Raw genomic sequence first — 26,221 nt, forward strand, 5'->3', positions numbered from 1 at the left:
AAGAATCATATTGAATTGGTTTGACAAAGCATGTTGGTCATAAATCTGTATTGACTGACATTGCATGTGTCATACTATGTATTTATTAGTAAAATCCCATATAAGTCATTACAATTTTTTTTTTTTCTGGCACTATTGTTGACTTGACAGACAGATGTCATAACACTAATGCTTTTCAAAGGTTGGTACATTTGCTTTCTTCCTTGTCCTGTGGAGTTTCCTTTGTATTCCAAGACATACTGAGGATGAATGCTAATGGTCCAGTGAGCTGCTCTCTCCATAACTGCTTTCTTTAGAGCAGAAAACTGCTCTAAAACTCTTTGGTACAGTTTGTATGAATGTTCTAATTTTCATGTATCTGACCTCAGTTGTTGTCATTCAGCATACTCCTTAGTTACTGTTGAAATGGAAAGTATTTCTCCATCAGGCAGTAGGACGTCAGACTTTTTTCTTTTTTCTTTTTTTTCCAAATGCAGAATGGAAATAGTAATCAGCTGTGTCATCGTTTCTGCTCTCTTATTAACAGTTCCACTGTACCTATTTGGTAAAAGAACAAGATAATTGCTAGGTTTCTGTTTATTCTTTATGTATCTCAAAACCTATTTTTGAGTCTCAGAGACATTCTGTTAATTCTTTCACGTCCATTGTTGTTTTCTTTCACTTTCCAGCATATGTTACCTACTCATAGGTATGCATTTTCTTACTTTTCCATCTTTTTATGTATTGAGGGTTTCTTACCATTCCTTATGCTTCCATTCCTATTTAGGCTTTATCCCAGCATAGCATTAAGGTTTCCTTTTGCTCACTTACCATTTTAAAATGGTTCTCAGAGATTAGTTATCTATTACATTTCTGTCCTGGCTGACTCGTATTTGGTTTCATCTTTATAGGCCTTATCTATTCAAAACTACTTTGGTCTCATGGCGTATGACAAATTGTTACTAGGTTATCATCCGCCTTCCACTGAATGGTTAATTGTGTTTTGTGCTGAAATAAATTCCTTCATGTCAAGATGAGACTTGATATAAAGTCCTCTTATGTGCTGTGAAATACCCTCTGAATTAGAAATTTCAAGGCCATTTTAATTCTGGCATTCTCAGAACTGTAGTAGTTTGGTTAGCCTTCCACATGGATACCGTGGCTTGCTTTCTCCTCAGTGTTTTATTGATTGCTTTTTAAGGAGCTGGTTATCTTATTCTCTAGAGTGACTGTGGTAGCAGACATCACCTACTATCCTATTTTATACTTTATCTGCTAGTTTATTAATCGGTAAGCAGGTAAGACCCTTTGATTTGGAGCTGTCGGAGCCTTAGAAAGAGGTAATGACATTTGAAGCACAGAAACTAGACTATATCCTTTTTTTGTCTGCTTGACCTTACTCAGTAAGTTGTAATGAGAGATCTCAGAATTTTTTCTGGTGGATTTCAGTATTACCAACTGAATAAGATTTGTGCTTATAAACAAGTTATTTCAGATTCTCTTGTTCATTCCTAGCACCAAGGTAAGAATTTCTTCCTTTCATATGTATCTTGATGAATTTTCTTGTTTGACACCTTTATTTAGCACTGAACACGTACTCAAATACTTGTTTCCTGTTCCCTTTTTTACTGGTTTCAAGTCTTAGTCTCTTCCAGTGCTCCCTCATCTGGGAACTCTGAAGGCATCTATAATCATTCTTTTACTGTTGCCAGCAGTTATATTCCTCTGCTGGACCCTTTCTCTGAGAAGCCTGTGAGGTTTTGGTCTTTGCTTACAGTCCCAGAACACAAGATGAAGGATGAAAGCCTCAGTTAGCTAGTGTGTGCCTGGGGCTACAAGCTGTCTCTGGTCAGGCAGGAGAGTGAAATAGCAAACACCTCCTGCTCCTGCTTCTATCCATCAGCAGCTCTCAGAGACACAAGTGAAAAGGAAAGCTCCTCTTCATGGAAAAAGTACTTTTTTTTTTTTAAATGAAAAGTGTGTTCATTCATGATATTCACTCCTCTGTGGAAGAAGAGATAGGAAAGAGCTCTTTAGCATCAACTCTAAACCACAGGTTTTTGTCACCTTAGCAACTGAATGCAGTTCTCATCAGTGAAGGTGACGGCTGAAGCTGAGACCAACCTCACTCCCATTTTTTCTCCTTTCTCATATTACACCAGCCTAATCCTGGTAGCCTGCTTAGAAGAGTGAACCCTGCAGCAGGTGGTTCCCATCTACTTTTCAGGTTCAGATTGCCAACCCTTCCTTTTGCCCATTGCACACAGGGGTTTGTTTCACACGTTGTCAGCTATCATGTGAGCATAATGTACACAAGCAATTTGCCATCAGTCCTTAGCAGAGCAGAAGTGCTGGGGTTAAAGAACAAAGTTCATAGATACTGGTGAGGGAGCTGCACTGAGAGAGGGGAAATATCAGTCTTGCTGAATTTGATCCACTTACTACAAATATCTAGTGAAGATGGGTTCTGCTAGCAAACAGCATACAACCAGAGGACTGTTACCTGCTGCAGACTTGCTTGACAAGTGTCCCACACCACCCCAAAGCACAGTTATTTACTGGGCAGGCATTGCATGGCATGGTTTCTTATGAATATATAACAGGTGTGATTAGTATATTAAGTTTTGAGAGCTTTGCATTAACAGTATGAGCTTTGAAGAGTTTTTGTATGTCAGTAAAATAGTTTATTCTTTTCAAATGGCTTTCATGTTTTAAATGAAAGGATTAATTGCTAAGGAGTAGAAAGAGCAAACAGAGAGCTAAGAATTCTTGGTTTATTCCCAGCTGTGACTTGGGCAAGTCATTTGGGCATCCCTTTAGAAAGCAACTGTGAGCATCAACTTTAGGGTGGTTAAACATGCTGGAAGATAACACAAATGTCCCAGTCTGGGAACTCAGTAATGAAAGGCCCTAGACCAAGGGGACCATTCTGAGAATCCAAGCCTTAACCAAGCTGTGTCTGTGCGCAAATCACCAAGTCCATGGCTTGGTAGTATGTGATGAGACTCAGCAAGAATCAGCAATGACTTGATCCTTTTCTACATCCCTTTGAAATACTACAGCATTATTGTTTCAAAATGGAATTCATGTTAATGGTAACAGAGTTAGTTATCAAGTTGTTTGACTCTGTGAATCTTTACAATTTTTCTCCTGTCCAACTTTTTTCATTCTCTGATGTGAAGAAAAAAAAAATGCTCTTTGCAAACATACTGGTCACTGCGTCATCAGATTTGTATTATTCCATGAGGCTGCAGTGTGGAGAAGGGACTGTGAGCTGTCACTTTGGCAGAGTATTTGAAAACAGATTCTCTCCAGCAGCTGCTGCCATTCTCTCTACAGAGTATTTCTTGCCTGTCAGAAAAGCAGCAACAGAGCACTTGCTGTTTGTGTCTCACCCATTTGTTCTGTATTTCTTTTTGTTTTGTTTTGTTCCTTACCACAGAACAGCAAAAAAGGCTTAGTAGCCTGGCAGGTATGATGTGAAAGGTCTGCTATCCCTCAACTGCTGCCTCTGCTGGAAAAAAGCTGCTGCTTTGTTAGGTTGTGGAGTACCTTTAGCAAACACACTTCCCAGGAATTGCAAAGGAATGAGTATAAATATTTGTCCTGGCTTAGTCCAGATCACTGAATGTTTTATTTCAGTCTTCTCTCCCAGTGCTACCTGTGTGGCCACATGTTAATATATCAAAACCCTGAATTACTTTTATGTTCCTCCTTAGTCATAAGATTTACATAAAGTTTGATTGTTCTAGTTGAGTTTTGGAGCTGCCTTTTGAACCTTTTAGGTTTATTCCCTTAGGGCATAGTCTTGAGTTTTTCTACACAGCCATTAGTATTAGTCTTGCTTGTGATGAGGGAGGAGGAAGGGAAATAAAAATTAGTATTTACATGACTCAAGAGCAGAAGTATTTGTGCTAGATGTCAAGAAATAGATTATAAAATTGTAGTGTGCAAGTATGCACGTGTACTTGCCACCCTTCTCTCACCAGGCAGCACTCTGCTCTTGCAGTGGGTGTGAGAGCCTCTCCTTGAAAGAAGATCTAGTGGTTTTCTGATCATCTTTCCCTCCGCCCACCCCATGCTGTCGTAAATGCAGAGGAGGGAGAGAAGAGAGTCACAGAGAGTGTCTAAGCACTTTAAATATCACAAATAGAAACACAGGGAAGCCAGTACTGCATGCTCTTTCTCAACTGTGTGAGCCCTGGACTAGTGGAGCGCACCCCATGCAGACAGCATCTGCCTATGAGACAGTTGCTGACCTGATCTGACTTCATCTACCAGGTTCCTTCGGCATCCACACCAGCCTGACCCTCATCCCTCCTGCCACCCTGCTGAGGTGACAGGTTGCATAAGAGCTAACGCCAGCAGCTCCTTCCCTTCTTGTAGGTGTTGTCCCATTGGATGCCACTTGGCTGCAAGTTCAGTGCTTGCCTGCAAGTCCAGAGGTTTCCTGTTGGTTTTCAACTTCTCAAGGTGTTTCCCTTCATTATTGGGAACTCCTTTGTTTTCTAAACTAGAGATAGCCGCAAAGCCGTTTGTTACAGCCCGAACGATCCTCGGTCTGGAAGAGTGTAGTGTGGCACAGCTGGGTCTGCACCTGCTCTCAGTGTACCAAAACAACTACAAAAAGCTGATGGGTGCCACCTCTCTCCCTGCTTTTTATGTCCTCTTGGTCATAGCGGTAAAACTTTTATTGCTGTGGAACCCCGTATATTGCTGCTGCTCTTGCAAAAGGACGGCTCAGGTACCATGGAGTGTGCTGGTTGGTGCAGTCTGGTTATGTGGGTGATTAGGCACCAGATTTGACTCTCTGATTTTTAAATACCTCAAACCCTGGTACATATCTCCATAAACTCTTTTGAAGTCATTTGATCTGTATGGCAAATCAGTCAGTGTGAAAGTTTTGCCATTATTCTCTCAGATGTAGGGTATTGTAGGAAGTCTGTGGTGAAAGATGTCTTCTATAGTTCTTCCCTCTGCAAAGACACCCATGCAGCAGGTGTCTGTTTGCACTGTCAGCTGAGCAGCCAAACTGGAAGAGGATGAAGTTTGGAGTGATTAAAGAACTAGATGATCTTTAAGGTCCCTTCCAACCCAAACCATTCTATGATTCTATGAAGTCGTCCTCTTGGCTGAGTCCTGTGGACCTAGAAACCTAGCAGGGAGCACAGGGAGGGCTTGTCCTAATACAGCTCATGCTGTCAGACAGGTCTTTCCTGTCTCCAGGGTTGTCAGTCCAGCACCTTCGACCAGTTTTAAGTACACTCCAAAAAATACTTCTGAAAACTCTTTCAAAGTATGTTTTAACTGGCTGGTAGATTTTCCCCCTGCCTATGCTATCCTAGATATCTCCCAAACCTTCATGTTATAATACCAAGATGTGAATTTGCAGTCAGGAGATGGTTGGCACAGGCCAGATGGTGGGGTTTATTTTTGCTAAATAATCAAAATAAAGATTTTGCTTAGATTATGGCTGTGGTACTGGTAAGTCAGATTGCGATACATTTACCCAGTTGTTTCCATCTATAGTAGGTATTTTGAAGATTTTCATCATAGTTTCAGATAGGGTCTACCTGGCAAACATCAAACTACTTTTCCAGTGCAGGGAGCTAGGGAATAAAAAAGAAAATATATATTTACCAGTCCTGTTAAGGACTTTGTGACCTTTTCTGGCACTGAATTCTTTATCCTGCAGAAAATAAGGACTTTTCTAGACCAGAAGCTCAGGCCTTGTAACATCAGCAGTGACAATGATAAGTAATGGAACGAATCTGTGATCTTTCCTAAAGTTTACAACCTCTGTACATCCTCATCCACGTCCAAAAACCTGCTTCCTTTTGGTCTTCAATGTCATGGCAGAATAGTCTAGTTTCAGTTGTTCTTTCCATGCTCTCTTCTTACAGGCTTAGTAAGGAGTTTAGGAGAGGGAATGGACCAAATACTTCCTACAAAATGGAGAGCCCTGCACACAAGAGGCACGAACGGACCAAAAGACAGTGCACACACATTCACAGAGTGGGGAACTAGGATGAAAATGCTAAACAAGGGTAGATGTTTAATAGATACTTTGCCCCATTTTGAACATTTATAAACATTTCATTTTTCTGAAAGAGGAGGAAGACTTAAAGTTTGATGGTAATTTCAAACCAGCCACTGAAACACAAATCCTTCACGTTCTGAATTTCACAGGGCAGAATTGTGTTTGCTCAAGGTACCAACAGACCAATGCTTTCTTATGCACGAGCCTTTCCTCTGTTAACTGCCCCTTTCAGATTTCTGCACATTTAATAGCTTTGGGCAGTATGGTGATGTGCATGTGAATAAACATCTTCCTCTCTCTCTCTCTTCTTTCCAATGCATGCAGTGATGTAAAAACGATAGGACTTGGCAAAGTCTTGATGAGGCAGACTGTAAAATCACAGATGTTTCTTCTCCAGAAAATCCACATAGAAAAACTCCTCGGCAGAGCCTAAAGGTTGCTGTGCTCTCCATAGCATAGTAGAGTTTCAGAGCAACCTGAGCTCCCTTGGTTCCTTGGCCAGCGTTGATGGTGGTGCCTGCTGCTGTGCATGAGTGTCAGTCAGGCAGCTTCAAGGAATTCCAGGTGGAAGCAAAGCGGTCTGGAGTGATTAGTTGTTTCCCCCCATCTTTATGCAGACTCATGTGCAAGATGAGTTATACATATGCTAAACAGCAGTGGAATTTGTTGTTTACAAACTCAGGTTAGAGCACAGAGATGAACTTGGAAGCATCATATGCTGACTGTAACAAATTGGATTGTCAAGCAGGTGGGTGCAGGCTGTTAAAAAGTAGTACCCCGCTACCATGTAGGATGCTCCACTAGATTGAAATCACCAGCAGAAAAAGATGTCTAGGAGACTGTATCACTGATGCTTTCTGATAAAGAATGAGATGCAGAGTTGCTAATTAGTCAAAAAGACACAAAAAAACCAACCCTCAAACAGTCCTTAAAATGAGAATTTTCTGTTGTCTTACATATGTGACAGCTGAGACTGTCACAAGATGTGTGAAGGTGGCTACCTGAGAGATGCTAGCCTGCTTTTGCTGGCAACAAACATTTTCTTGGTAGATTTTCTTCAGTCCAGATGCTAACCACAGCTAGCAGTGACATAGTCTGTCTCATCAACTACTTGCTAGGATTTTTGCCTTAAAAGAATGGAATATGGTGATGCAGTTTGATGTGGGGATGAGGTAAGAATCCCCCACTTTCATTTCCAGATTCAGTGCCAGAAAGACTAGTTTCTGATAAAGTTGACTCCTCACTCATACGGGACAAACCGGTTCAGGAGACAGTGCCAAGTGAGAAGAAAGCAATGGAGGAGAAGAGAAGCATTGTCAAGAGCCCTCAGCATTTGGCTGATACCTCTGTTGATGATATTGGCATTCCACTGAGGGTAAGACAACACCTGGGCTAGCTTCTGCCTACCTTGGGGCTCAGGGAATTTACTAAAGCACCAGAGATTGCAGAGATTTAAGGGAAGACTAGTTCCAATGTATTTCATTATGAATGCTTCCCTTTGCTATCAATGACCTGTTTCAGCTGCCTCAGGGGAAAAAATTAAAAATTAATATTTCTTTCCATCATATTTGAGAATACTGTTTTCTGTTCTTCTGTATCATTCACACTTAGCAGCTAAGGGAGAGTTTTGTCTCATTTTAGAAATCTTGTAAGACAGATATTTCTTTTATACAACATGTTTAAGTTCATTCAATATTGAGGGGAAATTGGCTGGGCAATGAGTGGCTTGAGGCCAGCTCTGAAGAGAAGGACTTGGGAGCAGTGGTGGATGAGAAGCTGAACATGAGCCGGCAATGGGCGCTTGCAGCACAGAAGGCCAACTGTATCCTGGGCTGCATCAAGAGAAGCGTGGCCATCAGGTCAAGAGAGGTGATTCTCCCCCTCTACTCTGCTCTTGTGAGGCCCCACCTGGAGTACCGTGTCCAGTTCTGGAGCCCCCAACACAAGAAAGACATGGACCTGTTAGAACAAGTCCAGAGAAGGCCACGAGGATGATGCGAGGGCTGGATCACCTTGCCTATGAGGACAGGCTGAGAGAGTTGGGACTTTTCAGCCTGGAGAAGAGAAGGCTCCGGGGAGATCTTATAGCGGCCTTACAGTACCTGAAGGGGCCTACAAGAAAGCTGGGGAGGGACCTTTTACAAGGGCCCTTAATGATAGAACAAGGGGTATTGGCTTTAAACTGGAAGAGGGCAGGTTTAGATGAGATATTAGGAAGAAATTCTTCACTGTGAGGGTGGTGAGACACTGGAACAGGTTGCCCAGAGAAGCTGTGGATGTCCCCTCCCTGGAAGTGTTCAAGGTCAGGCTGGATGAGGCTTTGAGCAACCTGGTCTAGTGGAAGGTGTCCCTGCTGATGGCAGGGGGGTTGGAACTAGATGATCTTTAAGGTCCTTTCCAACCCAAATCATTTTATGATTCTATGAAATTATAATGAAAAGAATTATTCTTACAACTAGTGTCTGGAGTGACTTGAACACTAAATGTTTCTAACTGTCCACTGAATACTTAGGAAATTGGTTTGTATGACTAAAACAGACAAGGTGTCTTTTTAGGTATCAAATCAGATTAATATGCAAAACCTTCCACACAAGCTACAGTTCTACACAGGTTACAACCTACTCCTGCAAAGCTTGCACATTATTAGCACCTTGAGTGAAGCCTGTAGCTTCTTTACATATGAGATTATATATCTGAATGAAATCAGATTTGAAATCATATTTCAAAGTATGAATTTTTTATGGCCTTGATTTTTAGGTAGTCAGTGATAATAAATGAAATAGGAACCAGAGTATAAACCTTTTTCATTGCTGGAAGATTTGTAAGAAATTTGAAAGGCTAGTAGAATTCATGGTTGTGATTATTTATGTGTATTTTTTTTTTCCAATAGAATACAGACAGGTCGAAGGACTGGTACAAGACGATGTTCAAACAGATCCACAAGCTAAACAGAGGTACTGTAACACAGATGCTTTTTATTTACTTTGAAAGACTACCTTGATAACAGTTTGTTTCAATTATGTGAAGAATTGTACTTGGATGTTAAATAAGTGATTTATGTTAACTAGTGTTTGCTCTGCACCACAGAACTCAACCAATGTGTTTGAAATCTCTGAAGTCAAAGGTGAGAGAACAGTGAAGTCCAAAGAAAGATCTGAGTAGTTCTGAAAGGTGAACTACAGTGCTCTCATGAAATTAAGAGTACTATCTGAGATCAGAAAGCTGCTAATAATTCCTTACTTAGAGAAAATAGATCCCTGAACGCTGGTTTTAGCAGCCAACCTCACCCTCCACACACACTTTTAAAGGATAGTAGGATATCACTGAAAATGTTCTGTGCATAGGAGAGAACTTTTTACACTGTAAAGCTTTAGTACCTGCATCGTAAAGCTTGATTTGCAACTCGCTGAAACCAGTGGAAAGGTTTCCATTGATTTTTTTTTTGTGAGTTTAGAATCTGAACTCTGCTTTTTCAAAACCTCAATTTTTTTCATTTCAAAAGGTAATATTGTGGTGAGCACTTGCAAACTTTGTAGTGGTGTGCTCTCAAGGAATCCCCTCCTATGGGGCACTTCTGTGCCTGGCTGCTGATACGTTCATGTTTGTTCTCTGTGTGAGAAATGGCTGCAGTAGCATTTGCAAGCTGAACCCTCTGAAGAGCCTGACATGCAATTCAGAACTGCGCTTATATAATAAAACATAAAGCATGCAAAACTGGAGCTGTGTTCACCGCTGCAGGTGCTGTCATGATGAGCTTTATGCTTATATAGATGCCGTGTTGTTTTGGACGGAATGAGAAAGAGTTGAATTGTTTCCTAATCCCAGTGCTCCTAACAGAGGTTCTTCAGCTCAGCCAGAGCCCATGCTTCAGAAAGAGGAGAATGAATTCAGAACCCTTGGCTTCCAAGATCTCTTGCAGGGGCCAGACATGCAGGCAGCAATGAGCAAAGAGGCATCTAGATTGTGTCATGCTGGAACATCAGCACGAGAGGGACTGTTCTGCAGCTTATATGGATTCTTGTCTCACCTTTCTTCCCCTTTAAATCTGTCCTCTCTGTTCTTTTTTTGCAAATCATGTTCCTCTCCTTAGACACTCCTGAAGAAAACCCTTATTGCCCTACCTACATATTTCCTGAACTTCCTGAAATCCAGCAAAAAACTGAAGGTACCAGAAGTTTAGTCAGAATATCTGTTGTCTTGTGCTTTGAGTTAACTGTACTATAGCACCCTAACAGTAACTAGATTCAGGGGCTAGATTTTCATTACCCATGTGTTACACTGGCTGGAAATTCAGTTATGCCCAGTATACCTTCTTGTGTGATGCATAAAATAACTAAATCTTTGCTAATCAGTTAACCTTTTTTTTTTTAAAGTATGATGCCATTTGCTCTAGTATTATTAAAGTAGGCAATAAAATCATACGGTCATAGGAAATTGGGGGATGAAGCAGAACCTCCACTTCAGTGTGGATAGTCTCAAAATCCACTGCTTTTCTCTGCTGCAGAAGACAATCCTTATTCTCCTACATACCAGTTTCCTGCGTCTACTCCTAGTCCTATCTCTGAAGGTAATAATAAAGGACCACGTCTATTTTTCTGCACAAATGCTGCCTTATCCATTTATTTTCTTCCTGGAGTTTTTTCTAGTTGCTGAGCATTATGCTGCCTCATAATGATTTGCTGCACTCTAAACATTGCCTTGATTGTATGATGCCTTTTTGGCTTTGCAGTGCTCCTCTGGCTTTGTAACTAGTTTTTAACTAATGCCACAGACTTGGGGCTTGCTTGATTTTATGCGCTTATCAATTGCATTTCGCTGTGTGCGTGCAGTGATTATTTAACATGCTTAGAATGCTGACTTATGTGTAAAGATGTGGTTTAACTGAGATTTCTCCCACTCCCCCTTCGGATCAATAAATTTCTTTAAATATTTACTTCTGGTTTTGAATATTAACACACTATTAGGGCCAAACCCAAAATGCCACTGAAGTCTGTTGGTAAAAAGGCTGCTTGCTTCAGTGGGTTTTGGACCAGTCCCTCAATGTAGTATTTTAAAACAAATATAACTTGGTAACATAGGTTCAGGGCTGGCCTTAGGTGCACTTGAAATATCTAGGCAAGGATAGTGTTTGACAGTCTCATCAGCCCATCTTGCAACTTGAAATAACACTGTCTTTATCTTATTGTCTTAATGTGCTCAGCAGATTCCTTTAAACTTCAGGTACAAACCAGAATTCTTTGCAGTCATGTTTCAGGGATGGTGAAATAGTATCTGTTGCACTGATAAACCTGTAACTGTTTGCATATGCATGAAAACAGTTATTTATGAGAAACACAGGAATCCGCTGCATGCGTTGAACATACACATTCCCTGATGGGGAGATTGTTATTGATGGCGGCCTTATTGGCTTAGTCCTTTGGTATCACTTTAGATACTGTGGTTTAGGAACTTGCCTACTTAGTGTGTGCCTCTAGCCAACCCTGGTGAAACTATTTATTAACCATTTAATTCAATGTTTATTTTAAACATCTGGTGGGTAGTGTGTAAGAAGAAAGCATACAATACGGGTTCTAGCTGAGGTGCTTAAAGAAGACTAGGAGATGTAAGGTGCATTTCACTGTTAAAATGAATGTGGACCAGTGTCACACAGAATCAAAGAGCCTAAATAACTAGTTGATAAAGGAGTTTTACAGATATTCAATTTTTCTGTTTGTAGTGAAGTTTGAAAATCCATTTTACTGTTTGTCTGAACTAATGTAGCTTGCAAAACCAATGATGATATGTTAAGAGTCTGGTTTCTTATAGATGTCCCCTATGGGAAGTGCATATGGAAATAATTTGCTGGTTTAGGTAGTTGAAATTTTATTGGACCAAACACTTGCTCTTTATTTTCAATACATTGGGAAATATTTCTTCCATATCTGTTTGGATTCTTTACTTGATAAGGAATCCAGACTATCTTAGGATGTAGATGGGTTGGACTGCATGTTTCATGTTTAGGAAACATTTAGAAGTGATATACTCAGCTGCAAAGTGTTTATACAGAGATAGATTGAAGCCTCAATTTCATACAATCGGTGTCAGAGTTTTTTGCTTTGGATTGATGCACAGAATCTCCTAGAAACATCAAGATTTGGGCTCCCCTCTAAAATACCTTTAGAGTCTATGAGTATTGAAATGTAGAGATTTTGGCCAATCCTTAAAAAAAAACCCAAAAAACAAACCTGCAGATTCTCTAGGAACTACAGGGGAACAGCCTCTTCTCACTAAAGGAATTGGATTTTGAAACTACAAATTAGTGATACTTTGCTACATTAAGGAGGGTCCCACAGATAAAATGTAGCTCTGAGGGCTGGAAGGTCTTGTTTTAATGCTCATCTCTCTGATTTACTTCTTAATCTTTATCAAGTAATTCCAGATTTTTGTGTTTCATTATTCCCTGCTGTAAAAAGGGAAAAAACCTAGACACTGTTCTTCCTAAGGTACTCGGAGACAAAACTTACCTGTTCTTATTATTGTGGATATTAGAGTATTAGCAATTGGAAAATAGCACTTATCTGCAGTGAATTTTTTTCTTGTATGATTTTCCTGTCTGAATGATGAGCTATAATGAATATTGACATTTCTCTTCAAGTAAGTACATCAGTTTTTCCATTGTTCATCAGTGCTAAATAAGAGAGGTGAATGGCTGTGAAAATAGTTTTAGACATTTGTTCATCTCTGTATTTGTGGGGGCAGAGAGTTTTGTGATCTACCAAGTATTTTGCTATCTGAATAAACCCATCTTTTATGTAGGACTACCAGTCAGTTCTGTCAACAATTCAATGTGATAAAATTAAATAAATAAATATATGTTTTTATGTCATTTAGGTTTTAAATATGGGAATTGGCCTGAAAATTGACCTTCGATATTTTTTAACCTGAAGCACACCAGAGTCAATAACCATCTGTTTGTAACTTAAACCTTCTGATTCATTCACCAGGAGAAGTCAGAAGAGGAGCTAAAAGTTCTTCTTTGAGCCTTCCTGAAAGGCTTCATTAAGGCTTGAGTGCAATTTCAGGTCGGCTGTGTTAGATTGGCTTTCCAGCAGACGAGACTGGCTGTAGCAGCTGATTGATGTGCTCCTTGAGAGAAGAGCTCAAAATTGTTTCAATCTGATTGGCATCACTAAATTCACATAACATTTTTAGTATGTTCTTTTCTTATCTAGCTTATTCTAGCTTAATCTATTTCATTTTTCTGTCTTTATCTCTGTCACTATTAGTGATTTCTTCACAGAACTATTAGTAAAACTTTTGCTCACAGTTCTCTTTGCGGTGATTGCATTGTATTTTCCTGCATTTTGCCTTGGAAGTTCTGTACATGTCTCATGTGTACAAGGTACTATACTCATGTACTATACATGTCTCATGTATACAAGGTTCAGCTTGGGGACCAGGTCAAACCACTCGGCTGCACTGATGTCATTGCTAGCTCTTTTAGAGCTGCTTGAGTATCTCTATTGCATCCTATACACCTGTCTTTCCTATTTCAAAAGTAAGCTTTTCAGAACAAGGACAGTGTCTTGGTACAAGTATACATGTGTTTCTTGTGCCAGGAATGTTGTCTGTGCTTAAAAGATAATCTGAGTCAGTGAACATACTTCAACTTGGTGTGCAAGTTAATACAGGGAAGATGTCCCAGTGATTGTCATATGTGATTGGGAGCACGACTCCTCAGCTCTATTACTGTTTCTAGCACCTAATGAATTATTTTAGGCATATACTCTGGCTCTTAGATCCTCAATTTATCTTTCAGCTTTTGATAAAGTGGATCTAATAACCCTTGCTGTAGAGAAGTTTTGTGATAAAAAGTGATTGTTTCCTCAAGTGCTTTGAGAGCCTGGAGAAAGGTATTCGTGTACATAGTACATTAATGTTTATATCTAATTTGGAATTATTTTTAAATGCAATTTAAACCTCATTGGGATTTTCTTTTTTAGGATCCTCTCCCTGTGGTAAGTATTGGGCAGATTACTCAAAAACTACTACCAACATATTGGTAGAAGAAATTAAAGGAGTCTTTGGTGCTTCTTCTTTGGGGCTTTTTCAGCTCATTTGCAAAAATGCTTTTGTCTTTCAGATGAAGATTCTGATTCATACTCTCCTCGTTATTCCTATTCTGAGAACAGTAAGTAATTTACATTTCTTGTGTTATCTGTTAAGCAGAAAGGGCATGTAAAGCATGTATTTATTTGCCTCCTATCCAGTTCACCAATATTCTTATATTTTACTCTTCCTGCAGGCAGAACCCAGCTTTCAGTTCCCCGCTCCAAGAGCGAGATGGACAATATTGATTCAGAGAAGGTTGTCAAGAGGTCTGCCACTTTGCCACTGCCAAACCGTACTTCATCACTGAAATCAAGCCCAGAAAGGTGACCTGAACTAAAATATCTTTGGATCAGTACTGGAAGAATCCCTGAAAGCTGTGAATGGGAAGGGACCAAAGGTGGAAACTTTAGGTCCACACAACTCCAGTTAAACTCTTCTGGGGAACTGGAGATGTAGTTTTGACTCTGACTCTTCTACTAGGCAGCAGTGAACTCTGTTGTCACAGCCCAGTCCCCCATTTTGTCTGCCTTTTTTTACCAGGTATCACAGTCTGTTGCATAGTTTCCTGCTTGGGTGAGGAATGTTTCCCTGGGCGTCAGGCCTGTACAGTGTCTACTGCAGAGACACAGTGGAAACTCTTGGCTCAGTGTAACACTGTAAAGGCACCTCAGAATACAAACAAGTAGCAATAATTGTGGAGAATCAAAATTTGGATATATTTTGAGCTTCAGTGACAGTTTTACTATTTTGTCCATCTCTGAGGAGTCCCACCCATATTAACTTTATTGGAAGTAGGTTCTAGTTAGCTCTGTCATTTCTGACCTTTGAAGATTATTTCCCTCCTGGTTTTTTGCTTTATTTATTACCATGTATTTTAAACCTTTTTGTAACAGTAATGAATGTGTTTACCAAATGAAGGGAAAGCAGACTGAGCAATGAATATTTTATGTCCTGCTGAATTCTTACAGCTCTTGAACTGCTTCTCCCTCACTAACTTTCATATGCTCTTATGTTTTTCACTTGCTGCCTCAAATGAGCAATTCCATAATTTGAAATTGCTAATTCAGTGAGCATCTCAGGCCACTAGATCAGGAGACAAAGGTTGCTGATAGAACATGTCTTCCTTACGCAGGAACTGAAGGCATAGTACATTGGCCCTCTGAGAAAACTCTTGTGAGTGAAAGGATTACAATAATTATTGCTTCCTATTATCTACTGACAAAACAATCTTTCAGCAGGGAGAGGTTTCTCTGGGGCTGGAATCTTAAACAATCAGGTTTATTCTAGTCAGTAAAGATCAACCTTGTTGAAATTTGTACACTGTTTGTAGGCTAGTTGTTTTGGCTATCATCTTGCCTTACTTAATAAATAAATAAAAATAATTAAAAATTAATATGGTTCTCTCTGTCTCTCCTAAGCCAATGGAGAGAGTTTAGGCAACTCAGTGCATTGTTCGTATCCAAAATGAGGTCAGTAGGGTAAGTGGAAGGAAACCTGGAGCAGCAGTTAGATGCCTCACATTTGGTGACTGGTAGGTGAGGTGAATCCACATACAACATTGATGTTCCCATCAAAGGGAACATAGCAAGATCAGACTTAGTTTACCAGCTTCAATGGTCTGATTTCTGGGTTTTTTCAGAGGCATTGGTTATTCTGCACTATGTGCCTGAATGTATTACTTTTCAGAGAAGTTAAATATTGTAGACCCTGAATGCTTTGTGACTAATACTGTCTGAACTGTGCCAGTGTGGACACTGCACAAAATTATAGTAATTTGGATAGTCAATGAACTGTTCTTTAGATCTCTTTAGTCTGAGATCATTGGCTCATGTCTCTAGAAAAGACATCCTCTTTGACCCCAAAGTGTCCCCAGAATCCAGAGCAGTAGTAGTCAGGTAATCAGTGGAGTGGCCAACAAGAAGTAGTTTAGCAATATAGATTTAATCTGAGTTCTACTTAAAGTTTGGACATGTTAATATTTGTGAGCTTAGTTGAAGCCCATCACTAAGCTATTTCCAATCAAGAAAGATATGGAACTCGGGAAGTTTATTGAAAGTACTTGGAAGAAACCTCCTCTGCTCCAGTGGTTTCAGCAGCTGAGCTGTCAAACTCTACCTGCTATAGATAAATATATGCCCAGAGCCCTACCTGAACTGTTCCTCTTGCAGCAGCCTCCTTTCCTAGATTTAAAAAAAGTACCCTGATTAAACCAGGATTAACAGGGAAAGGCGTCTGTCAAAAGGAAGTGCTTGTCTCCCTGGAAACCACAGTGTTTTGGGTTGATTGATCTTTCTTCCCTCAGGACTGACTGGGAGCCTCCAGATAAGAAGGTGGACACCAGAAAATACCGTGCAGAGCCCAGGAGCATTTATGACTATCAGCCAGGAAAGTCCTCAGTTCTGAACAATGAAAAGATGGTAATGTTTGTTTTATCCTAGTTTGTGGCTTTATCCTGTGACTGTAAAATACTCCTTAAGTGCTTGTCCGGTTCCATTCTGATAGGATTCCTTACGCTTACATTGCAGTGCTTATGTGATATATTTCTTGTATATTTTGCTTTGAAAACCGTTTTGTATAACTTCCTAACGTTTTTGTTCTCTATAAATCGAGATCCAAGGAGACCAAGAGGTTTCTTTCCCTTTGGATGTGTTGTTTTCTGTGTTAAGTATGGATCACTAACCCTAGTTTTTAATCCATGTTTGACACTGTGACCTGTTCAGCAGCTGTTTTGCCAGCTGTACTTTTTCTAGGGTACAGCATTAGTTGATGCAGGAGAGTTGAAAGCATTACGCAACAAAGCAGGCTGCTTCAGTTTCTGTGCTCCTCTGATGCCTTAAACACTGGAAGACTAATTTTTGGAGTGCCTGTAATGTGCCTCGGGATGCCTCTGAGATGTGTTAGGACATGGTAATCTCCCCTGGGTTACTTTCTTCCTCAGCTGGATCTCACCAGTTCTGTGGCAGGGGTGGCAGAACTGAATGTGAGATGGCTCCCCAAACACTGGTGTGTAAACTGGAGTATTAAGTGAGCTGTTAGCAATTTCAGTTTGAATTAGTAAGTAATGCTGTGAATTGAGACAGCTAGGGGACATACAGAAGTCTCATCTTGCAGGCTTGGTTGAGAAAGACTTGTCAAGAGGCAGGGCAGAGAGGTGGTCAGCTGGTCCTGCATAAATTGCCACAGGGCCACTTAAGGTGTCCTTCAGTGGTACAATTGTGACACTGTAAGTGCTAGAAAATACCCAACAAGGTTACTAGTGAATAATCAGTTTGGTACATAAAGAAGTAATTGTTCTATATAGGTATTAATTTGAAGGATTCAAAAAGAAGTACTAATTGCATGCAAGATTCCAGGTGTGAACTGGACTTTGTGCCTTAACAGCTCAGGCACTGATGCATGAATGGAGAAGGTAAAGGAACGCTCTGAATAACCTGCCCAGGATTTTACCCAAGGGTGAACAGCAATTTACATCAATAGATATGTAAGGATCAAATCTGATCGGGGATCTGGTGTTTCTCCTTTGTACTTTGGTGGACTTTCTTTTTTCCTTTCAAGTGCAATCAAAGTCCATCACTTTTTGGAGATCCTGCAACCAAGTTCTTTTCACCTCCATATTCACTTCATTGACTTCAACAAAATTGCTCCTTATATTGGACCATGATCCTGATGCCTATTGAAATGGGTGATGGATGACTCTCTATTGATCCTGCTGGGCATTGTCTCACCCCATTAGAGAAGTGCCAGTGAGGAGTAGTTTGAACATGGCAAGGCAACTCCATTCCTGCAGTCCACCATGAAGCAAGATTTCTGCTATGGAGCATAATTGAAAAAAAATTGTACAGAGCTCATCAAAACAAGAAGTATGTGATAGCTGTGTTACTTCTAATGTTATTTTTTGAACTTTAATATCAAGACATAGATCAGAGAAGAAAGAAGGTCTTGAAATAGTGGCTTCATGGTCTCAAGCAGTCTCATTAAATACAACAATAATACAGCGGTTAGTGACTAGATCTTTCAAGGAGGCTGCAGGAGATTAGTGGGTATCTCCTGGTAATCATACCCAGAGCTGTGACTATCAAAATCCCAATCCAAAGCTATTTCAGAGCGATGAAGAGCTCCCATTGACGTCAGTGGGCTTTTTGTTCTACTTAAAGGCAGTTGTGTAACAAATGAGTACTTTTAGTAGGAGTGCAATGAAGAAAAAAAACTAAGGCGTTGCTTCTGTTTTGCCTTTAAGAGATAGTCAAATCTTCCTTCAGGCCGTCAGAGATCAAACATGATGTAACCATTTATCTTTCAGATTGAAGTACTTCCCCTCTTTCAGCATCAATCCTGAGCTCTTAGGGTTTTCATTTTTTGTGAAGCCTAATGACTTTGTCAGAGTCTGGACATCTAGCAAAGCCCTGCACTGTTGGGAACTGCCCCCTGCCTCAGTAACTCCTTCACAGGACTCTTTGCATCAGGACACTTTGTGTTGGCCTTCTGTACTGTACATGTGTGGCTCATCACTTGTGATGGAGCACTTGGGATCATGCTGGCATACCAGACATAATGTATTTATATTTTTAATGCACTGAGATCTGTTATGTCTAAGGCTAGGTAAACTGAAATGCAAGAATTAACTAAATGTTTTTTGGGGTGTGGCATCTCATAACCCTTAGCAATGGACGACTTTATTCTCTTACTTCACCTGTAGTGTTGCTAAACAGCTACAACTGTTTCAACTTTATTTCATTTAAACAAAATGTATGAACAAAAGGGAATTTTCTTTTTAACTGTACTGTTTTCTGTCCTGTCTCATTTTCCCTCGTAGTAGTTTTGTCTGATTCTCTAACATGTATTTGTGAAGAAACAAGTAATATTGTCTCTCTCTCCATCCCTTCAGAGGTCTTTCAGGAATGCACTCTGACTTGTCTCCTTTGATTTAGAAAACCACCTTTCACTCTGTTTGCAGTGTATAGAACAGGGTTTCTCACATATTCATGTGCTGTTAAAGATGCAGTATTTGATTCAGATCTCACTGAATATCTCTTTTTTAACCAAATGATGATTTAAAAAATTTTTAAAGTACATGCAGCTTTGGACTCGGGGAAGCGTCTGACAGTAGGAATGAACCACTAGTTGACTCCCAGCTCTTCCATTGAGTCTCCCTGTGACTGTGGGCAAGCTGCATAATCTCTGTCTGTGTGGACCTCTGATCTGTAAAATGGAATTCATTCATTTTCGTGTTGCTCACAATGATGCCATTAGGCTTAACTGATGTTTGCAAAGCAGTTCGTGGCATTTGTGAGAGAGGTGCTATAGAAATTACAAATTATAAGACTAAACATCTACACTTCAGAATGGAAATCATGGGATCTGCATCTCTAACAGTCCCTTTCCATGTATTCTTTGCATAATGTTATCCTTCTCTTTCTTCCATTCCCCTATCACCAACTCCTTTAGACTCGGGATATAAGCCCAGAAGAGATAGATTTAAAGAATGAACCTTGGTATAAATTCTTTTCGGAATTGGAGTTTGGGAAACCGGTAAGTTTGATAGTTGCAATGACCAATGAAGTCAGCCTGCCTTTTTTTTTTTCTTTTTTTTTTTTTCTTTTTTTTAACATCCCCCCTGTTCCCCCAAATGATTGTCACTTCTCTTTGCTTGACCCTGAACCTGGAACAACTGCCTTACTCATTTAAAAACATGATGATTCATAACATCATCCTGGTACTGATGTAGAGCAGCTGTTCTGTGACCACTTAAATATTTTGAAGCCGTTTACAAACATTCCCCACCTTCCAGCCATATGTATCAACAAGGCAATATTTTTTTCACACACCATAGTTCAAACTGCATTTTTGCTGTTAATGTCAGAAGTAATGCCCTGTTCTCATTATTGAAACTCCTTATTCAAAGCCCTTATTCTCCATCTGCCTAACAAGGTCCAGGATGGCTGATAGGTAGCTTTAAGTCAAGGAGAATCACTCATTTGTTCCTGGCCTTGGCTTGTAAACTGTAGGTCAGTAATTTCCAGCTATCCATAAACAGATCATGACCCTGTTTCCTGCTCATTTCCTTATGCATGTAGCTGCCCATTGCCTAAATAGGGTGCGTCAGTCTGTGTTCAACAGCTCTTGCCATTGCCTGAAACCAAAGGAGTCTGAAAACAGTGTGTTTTCTTTTCAAATGGAGCTGTGTTGCTATGTGTACGAGGAGGGGGGAGAAAGAAAAAAAGCCTTGATTTCCCAATCTGCAAAAAAGATGAAACAAAGGTTAATTATTCAGTAGGAGAAAGGACATTTTGATGAAGGAAACACATCGGTGGTCATGGCTACTGGAAAAAAAATGTGACTTTAAAGCACTTTGTGGCCTGGTTCTTACTGATTAAACACTATTCACTTAATTATCAAATACTGTTTAGTAAGCTACTCTTACTGCACCAGAGGGTCAGTATTCAAGCATAGTGGTTGTTTCTCCTTCCTCCTTGAGGTAATTTGTCAAATGTCCATGCACACCATTTTTGAATGCTGCTGAGATTTCCCTGCATGTACAAAAAAACAGAAATAAGTTTTAAGGTTCAGTACTGTCTTCAAAGGCATGTCAACACCAGAGAGCAGGTTTTCTTTAAATCTAGTCTTTGTTCTCACAGAAGTGACAAAATTTTTCTGCACGGAATTAAGCTGCCTGAGGTGGGGTGGCCCATCTGATCACATCACAGAAATAGTGTATTTTCTGATGAAAAACAAACATGTACAGTGGTTGGGTAGTCCATTCTGTCATAGAAAATTATGTTTTATAGCTTCCATCCTAAGCTAAAGAAGGAGCATCAACAAAGAGGAGCATCTCAACAGCTGTTGAGATGAGACCCTCTAACTTTTAGGCAGTAGAAGTTAGGTAAATCCCACCTCACTGAGGCTCTTAAGTGATGTCAATATAAGGATTAACCTTTCACAAGTTGTAACAGTTTAAGATCTCCACAAGTGAGAAGAAATCTGCTTCTCTTTGCTGCCGTATAATTAATAGCCATATGCTCTTTTAATGAATGGAAGTTTGTCATCTCTATGATCCTTTGGGTGAGTGTAAATGGATAAAAAATGTGCCAGAGAAGTGAGGGTATATCTGTTCCTTAGAAGTATGCATTTGTGCTTTTAGTTATGCAGCCTTGGCCAAACTTCAGGAGAGGGCATCTCGGGCCACACAGCAACCCATCTCTTGTTCAGCAGAGCATCTGTTCTGGTGACAAGTTCCCCACCTTGCTTAGGGCATGGTTGCTAAAGGCTGCTTTCTTACAGCTTGCCTTGAAATTATATCCTACGTGAAATCCAAAGCTATGCAACCGGGCTCCCTGATCAACTGTGCAGCTCCTGAATGCACTACTCTGTACATAGTGCTTCAGCATCAGGCACTTGAATTGAGGATGCCATCTCAGACACGTGTTGCTAGCAAAGCTCCCTCTGAGTTTCATTACCACAGCCAAAAGAGCATGCTTTTTGTAGCTTTGCTCTCTCCGGACATGAGAGTACCAGATTTCTGTGATCAGCTAGTGGCTAAGCCTCATGCCTAACCAGAGAGTTTCAACTGCCATTTGCTAGCACCTGGGATTTTCAAAGATTCTCTGTTTGTCACAGTTTTTTTTTTCTGGTGCTGGAGATAATGTGTACTTCTATAGGCATGATTTCCCCTGGCTTTCTGACTTTATTTGCAGCTATATGATGTGGGCAGGAAACAGCCTTGGTAAAAGCAAGCGCAGGATTCTTGTGAGCCTGAGAGTGTTGCTCTCCAAAGACACCAGAATGACCAAGATGGGGCTTTCCCCATTGAGGAAAGCACATGTGCTCCCTGGAGCAGCTGAAGCAACACTGCACTGGACCAGCATCCCAGATGCATTTCTGGGCAGCTCTGTGGATAGGCACGTGTCCTGCAGACAGGTAGATCAGTCTCTGCAGCATGGACGCTTTTTCAGTGTGCTGCTGAGATTGAATCCCCACATACTCCTTCCTTCCTTCCGCCTGACTTGTGGCTCTGGCAGCTCCATGGAGCCCATCCACAAAGCCTGACATTGGTTTTGTGGCAACCTAGAGCTCAGTTGTCTTCTGCTGTGATCACACACATGGACACTTTCTCCCAGCCCTTCCTGAGACAGCACTGAGTATGCTCTTTGGTATAAATGGAGAAGTAGGGAGCTGGAAAAAGGGATGCATGTCCTGTCTTCTTACCTCCTTCCCTCCAGTTCCTCCCTCCTAATCTCAAACCTAAATCTTTGTAGCACCATCTACCCACATGCAGCTGCTGATTTGATGGACAAGAAATAGGTATTTAGTGTTTGCATCCACACAGAGGCTGTCCAAATGTAAAGTGGGACAGATTCAAACTATGATCCAGACAGTCTAGGAAGGAATTTGGACCAAGACCCAAGTGCTGTAGTTCAGTCTCACCTTTGATAGACCGACACTGCAAGATTCCGTGTTAGTGACTTGGGGGCACTTTAATGATCTAGACACAGAAGTCAGTATGGACACGTGAGACATTGCCAGCCAACAGAGGTTATGTTTGTTTGGAAACAGAGCAAATATATTCTGATTTCACAATGTAGGAACAAAGTCTCTGCACAGTGAGAGGTACATATCTGGTGAAACAAGGATATTAGCGTGGTGTTATTTGGATAGGAGTGTCAGGACAAAGTTCTTTCACTTTGAATAATCCTCCCTGATGTTTACATGAGCATCTAATCAGGAAAATCCTATTTTGAAATCAGTGCCTTCACCTATAGGATAAATTTTAAATAACTAGTTCCCCAAATTCCATGTGTCCCACTCTCTCTACCAAAAACCCCCACAAACAAACTCCTCAAACCAGTGAAATAAAAAATAACAACTCTGCATTCTCATTGCCCCACAATGCCACCACTGGAAATTCAGCCATTTGTTCACATGGTATGTATTCACAGTCTGGCGGGGCTGGGGAAGATTCTGCCTTTGTCAGAGGCCCTTGATTTACCCTTTCCTTTTGAAAAGAAGAATGAGCAAAACAAATGCTTTTTATGACTGTGTGTTTCTTTCCCCGTTTTGTTTTGGTTTTATGTTAAGAATGCTTTAACCACCAGCTGTGGACTCACTCTAGAGTCCAAAATCCCTTAGACCACCATGTAAAAATAAAAATTTCCTCAAACATTACTGAAAACACCCCCTCCCAGACTGCATGTGTGCTCCCTTTTGCCTCCCATGATCTCTTGATATTTGTGCTATAGCGGATTTATCCCTCTTTCTAGCTCTCTTTCTCTGTTGTGGTTTGTTTGTTGTTGTTTTTTTTTTAAATTTATTTTCAGTGTTGATGCAAAGTCCCTATTGTATTCCCGCTCTGTTCTAATCCAGTTTCCATATTCTCTGTGATGTCTTTCCTTATCTTCATTTCCTCATTTCCTTCCTCTGCTTTCCATCAGCCTCCAAAAAAGATTTGGGATTATACTCCTGGAGATTGCTCTATCCTTACTAGAGAGGATAGAAAGGTAATTGTGTCTCACATACATTATACTACAGCATCTAGCGTATATATATATATGTGTGTATGTAATTTTATTTTTTCTTTTTTTTTTAAATAGCTTTGCTTGAGTTTTGTGTGCTTGTGAGTGATTATTTTTTTTTTTAATTGGGCTTGAGCTCATTAGCCTAACAATTAAGTAGCTAGTAAATTGATTTAATAAATAATTTTTAAAGCATAATCAGCCATAATTCAGAGTGGTGGTTTTGCTATCTTGACTTGCAATGATAATTCTACTAACAGTATATTGCATATTGTTATTGTTACAGTATCTGTTGTTTTTTGGTTTGGGGGGTTTTTTTTACAGGTGGGTTTTATAACTTTATGGTTTGTAGAATTAGATTCCAGCAGGCCTGTGCATCTCTTAATTTTGAATGTTAAATGCCTAAAACTATTTCCTCTGTAATGATTGAAACATGATTAATTACTAGTGAATTTCTGTGTATTGTCCATACCATCTTTGTCTTTTTTCAATTAAAAAGGCTCGCTTTTTCTTTTTTTTTTTTTTTCAAAATTAACATTCCTTTGGTTTCCCCTAACCCTAAGCATTATTTTCCCATTCTTCTTCTCCTTCTTTAACCAGACTGATCTAGAAAAAGACCTCTACCTCTACCAGACTGAGTTAGAGGCAGATTTAGAAAAAATGGAGAAGCTTTATAAAGCGCCACATAAAAAGCCACAGAAGGTATTTCCTATTCTTTTCATGCTGCCAATCCCTGTTTCCAAACTCTCTGCTCTAATCTATTCACTGCTGGATGATTATTAAATGAGGTTGGGATACATAATGGTTCTGACTGTTCTGATTGCATGGCTTGCTGTGTCGCTGTCAGAAATAATAGAACGTGATGCTGAGAATCCGGCTTGAAATCCATTTCAGATACAGTGATTTCCTCTCTCCCCCATTCCCTTTCAGCTGCCCCCCACCCCTGCACCCCTTCAGGGTTTTGAGTTCAGTGTCTGCAAAAAAACCTTATCTATTTTTCACATGAATAGGCAGCAGCAATCAGCTTAAAATTCTTGGTTGGCGTCACGTCATCATCTCGTGCCTTTCAAGCGTGTTGCCATCTACCCTCCCTTCGTACAAGCCCTGCTCTCTGCTAGGAGCTCACGCCTACACAAGATTTGGATATTCCCGAGAGATTTTACACAATTTCCTTATGCTGTACCTTGCCATGGCCTTCTAGGGCAGGTCAGCTGCTGCTGCTGTTTCGAGGACCCGAACTATGAAATGATAGATTCACTTGATGACACGCCATTTTTTTCTATTTTTTTAATGTTGATGATTTTTTTTTTATTTTATTTTTTTTTGGAGCTGCGGCATTTCACCAGGATTTGAAAAAGCTTTTTTTTTTTAAAAAAAAAAAATCCAAGATTTGCTTTTTCTTCCTACATAGGAATCCTCAGAGAGATCAGGGAACACCAAACAGAACATTTCTTCTAAAATGGCCTTTAATTTTTAAAACAATGTGCCTAGGAAGTGTTAGATGGATTTAAAGCAAGCGGATAAGAACTGGCTTTTGCTATTGAACCTGTGCAGCTGGCATTGCTTCTCTTAAGTAAGGAAACTGAACTGAAACATTGCGTTTCTTGTTAGTGCTTTGATATTTCTTTGAACGCTGAGGAATGTATTGTGCTGCAGAAATGTAATACACCTTTAAAGCAAAGGCGGGCAGTGACTGGTTCAGGGTGGGGGAAAAGCTTGGGGAAATAATTATGAGCATGTTTCTCCTGGTCATGGCCCAGCTGGTTATCTCTTCTTGCTTTTGGCTTTATTCACAATGACTCATTTGCGGACAAAAGAATAGGCTCTGCGAAAAGGCATCAGCTGCGCTAAAAACCTGTCACTGCCCTGAAGGAACTCAGGAAAATTGTTGCTTTTCTGCAAAGACATTGACAGCTTAAACTGCATTTAGACTTAAACCTCAATGTCTCCTGAAGGCTAACATTCAAGCAATAGATGGAAGATTACTTAAGCAAGCCCCCCTTTTTTTTTTTTTTTTTTTTTTTCCTCATCATGTGTAAGTGTGTATCAATGACTCCTTTGTTTGGACTTTTGCAGAATACAGCAGGTGTTACTCCTCTGGAAACTTCTGCAGACCATTCTTCCTAGTAAGTTTTCCAATTGTTTTTTGATGTCTCTCTTAAAATCTGAGGGCATGTAAGACAGGATTTAGGGCATTGGAAATGGGTTTGCTTTATTTTTTTGGTGATTAATATAGACAAATGCACGTACCATAGGAATTATATATGTGTTTTAGATGAGTTCAGGTACAGTATCTACTCTTTGATCTTGAATGAATTTTTAAGTGAGTGATTACATTGTCTGGATAAGAATTGCTGATTGTGCTAGGCAGTGACTTTAAAAAACAACAGACCTTTAACTCCATCTTGTTGAAGTTTGCAAATTGACTGTAACTTCATGCAAGTAACTTTATTGTGTGGAATAAACAAAGTTTGTTTCTGTTAGATATATATGATAGACTGCCTCCTGTTAGATATTCCCAGTTATGCGCACCAGATCAAAAGGATGCTGTTGATGGAAGGCAATAATTTTCCAGTTGCCAGGAAGGGAAGCATGGTAGCAGGAA

General features: G+C 40.1%; 1 protein-coding gene across 1 annotated transcript in view; it reads left to right on the top strand.

Moving 5' to 3' along the window:
- Positions 1-26,221, top strand: part of SORBS1 (sorbin and SH3 domain containing 1) — a gene marked incomplete at its 5' end in the record, with an annotated part of 69,323 nt that overhangs the window by 16,841 nt on the left and 26,261 nt on the right. The window contains 13 exons of the mRNA XM_029085899.1: positions 3,422-3,451; positions 7,219-7,394; positions 8,910-8,973; positions 10,110-10,184; positions 10,524-10,586; positions 14,142-14,189; positions 14,304-14,433; positions 16,413-16,527; positions 19,556-19,639; positions 23,015-23,029; positions 23,536-23,601; positions 24,217-24,318; positions 25,693-25,742. Of these exons, the coding sequence (XP_028941732.1) occupies positions 3,422-3,451; positions 7,219-7,394; positions 8,910-8,973; positions 10,110-10,184; positions 10,524-10,586; positions 14,142-14,189; positions 14,304-14,433; positions 16,413-16,527; positions 19,556-19,639; positions 23,015-23,029; positions 23,536-23,601; positions 24,217-24,318; positions 25,693-25,742 (1,018 nt within the window). The remainder of the gene's footprint in view (positions 1-3,421; positions 3,452-7,218; positions 7,395-8,909; positions 8,974-10,109; positions 10,185-10,523; positions 10,587-14,141; positions 14,190-14,303; positions 14,434-16,412; positions 16,528-19,555; positions 19,640-23,014; positions 23,030-23,535; positions 23,602-24,216; positions 24,319-25,692; positions 25,743-26,221) is intronic.

This window comes from Antrostomus carolinensis, unplaced genomic scaffold (genome assembly GCF_000700745.2).
Source record: "Antrostomus carolinensis isolate BGI_N321 unplaced genomic scaffold, ASM70074v2 scaffold18997, whole genome shotgun sequence".
NCBI lineage: Eukaryota > Metazoa > Chordata > Aves > Caprimulgiformes > Caprimulgidae > Antrostomus > Antrostomus carolinensis.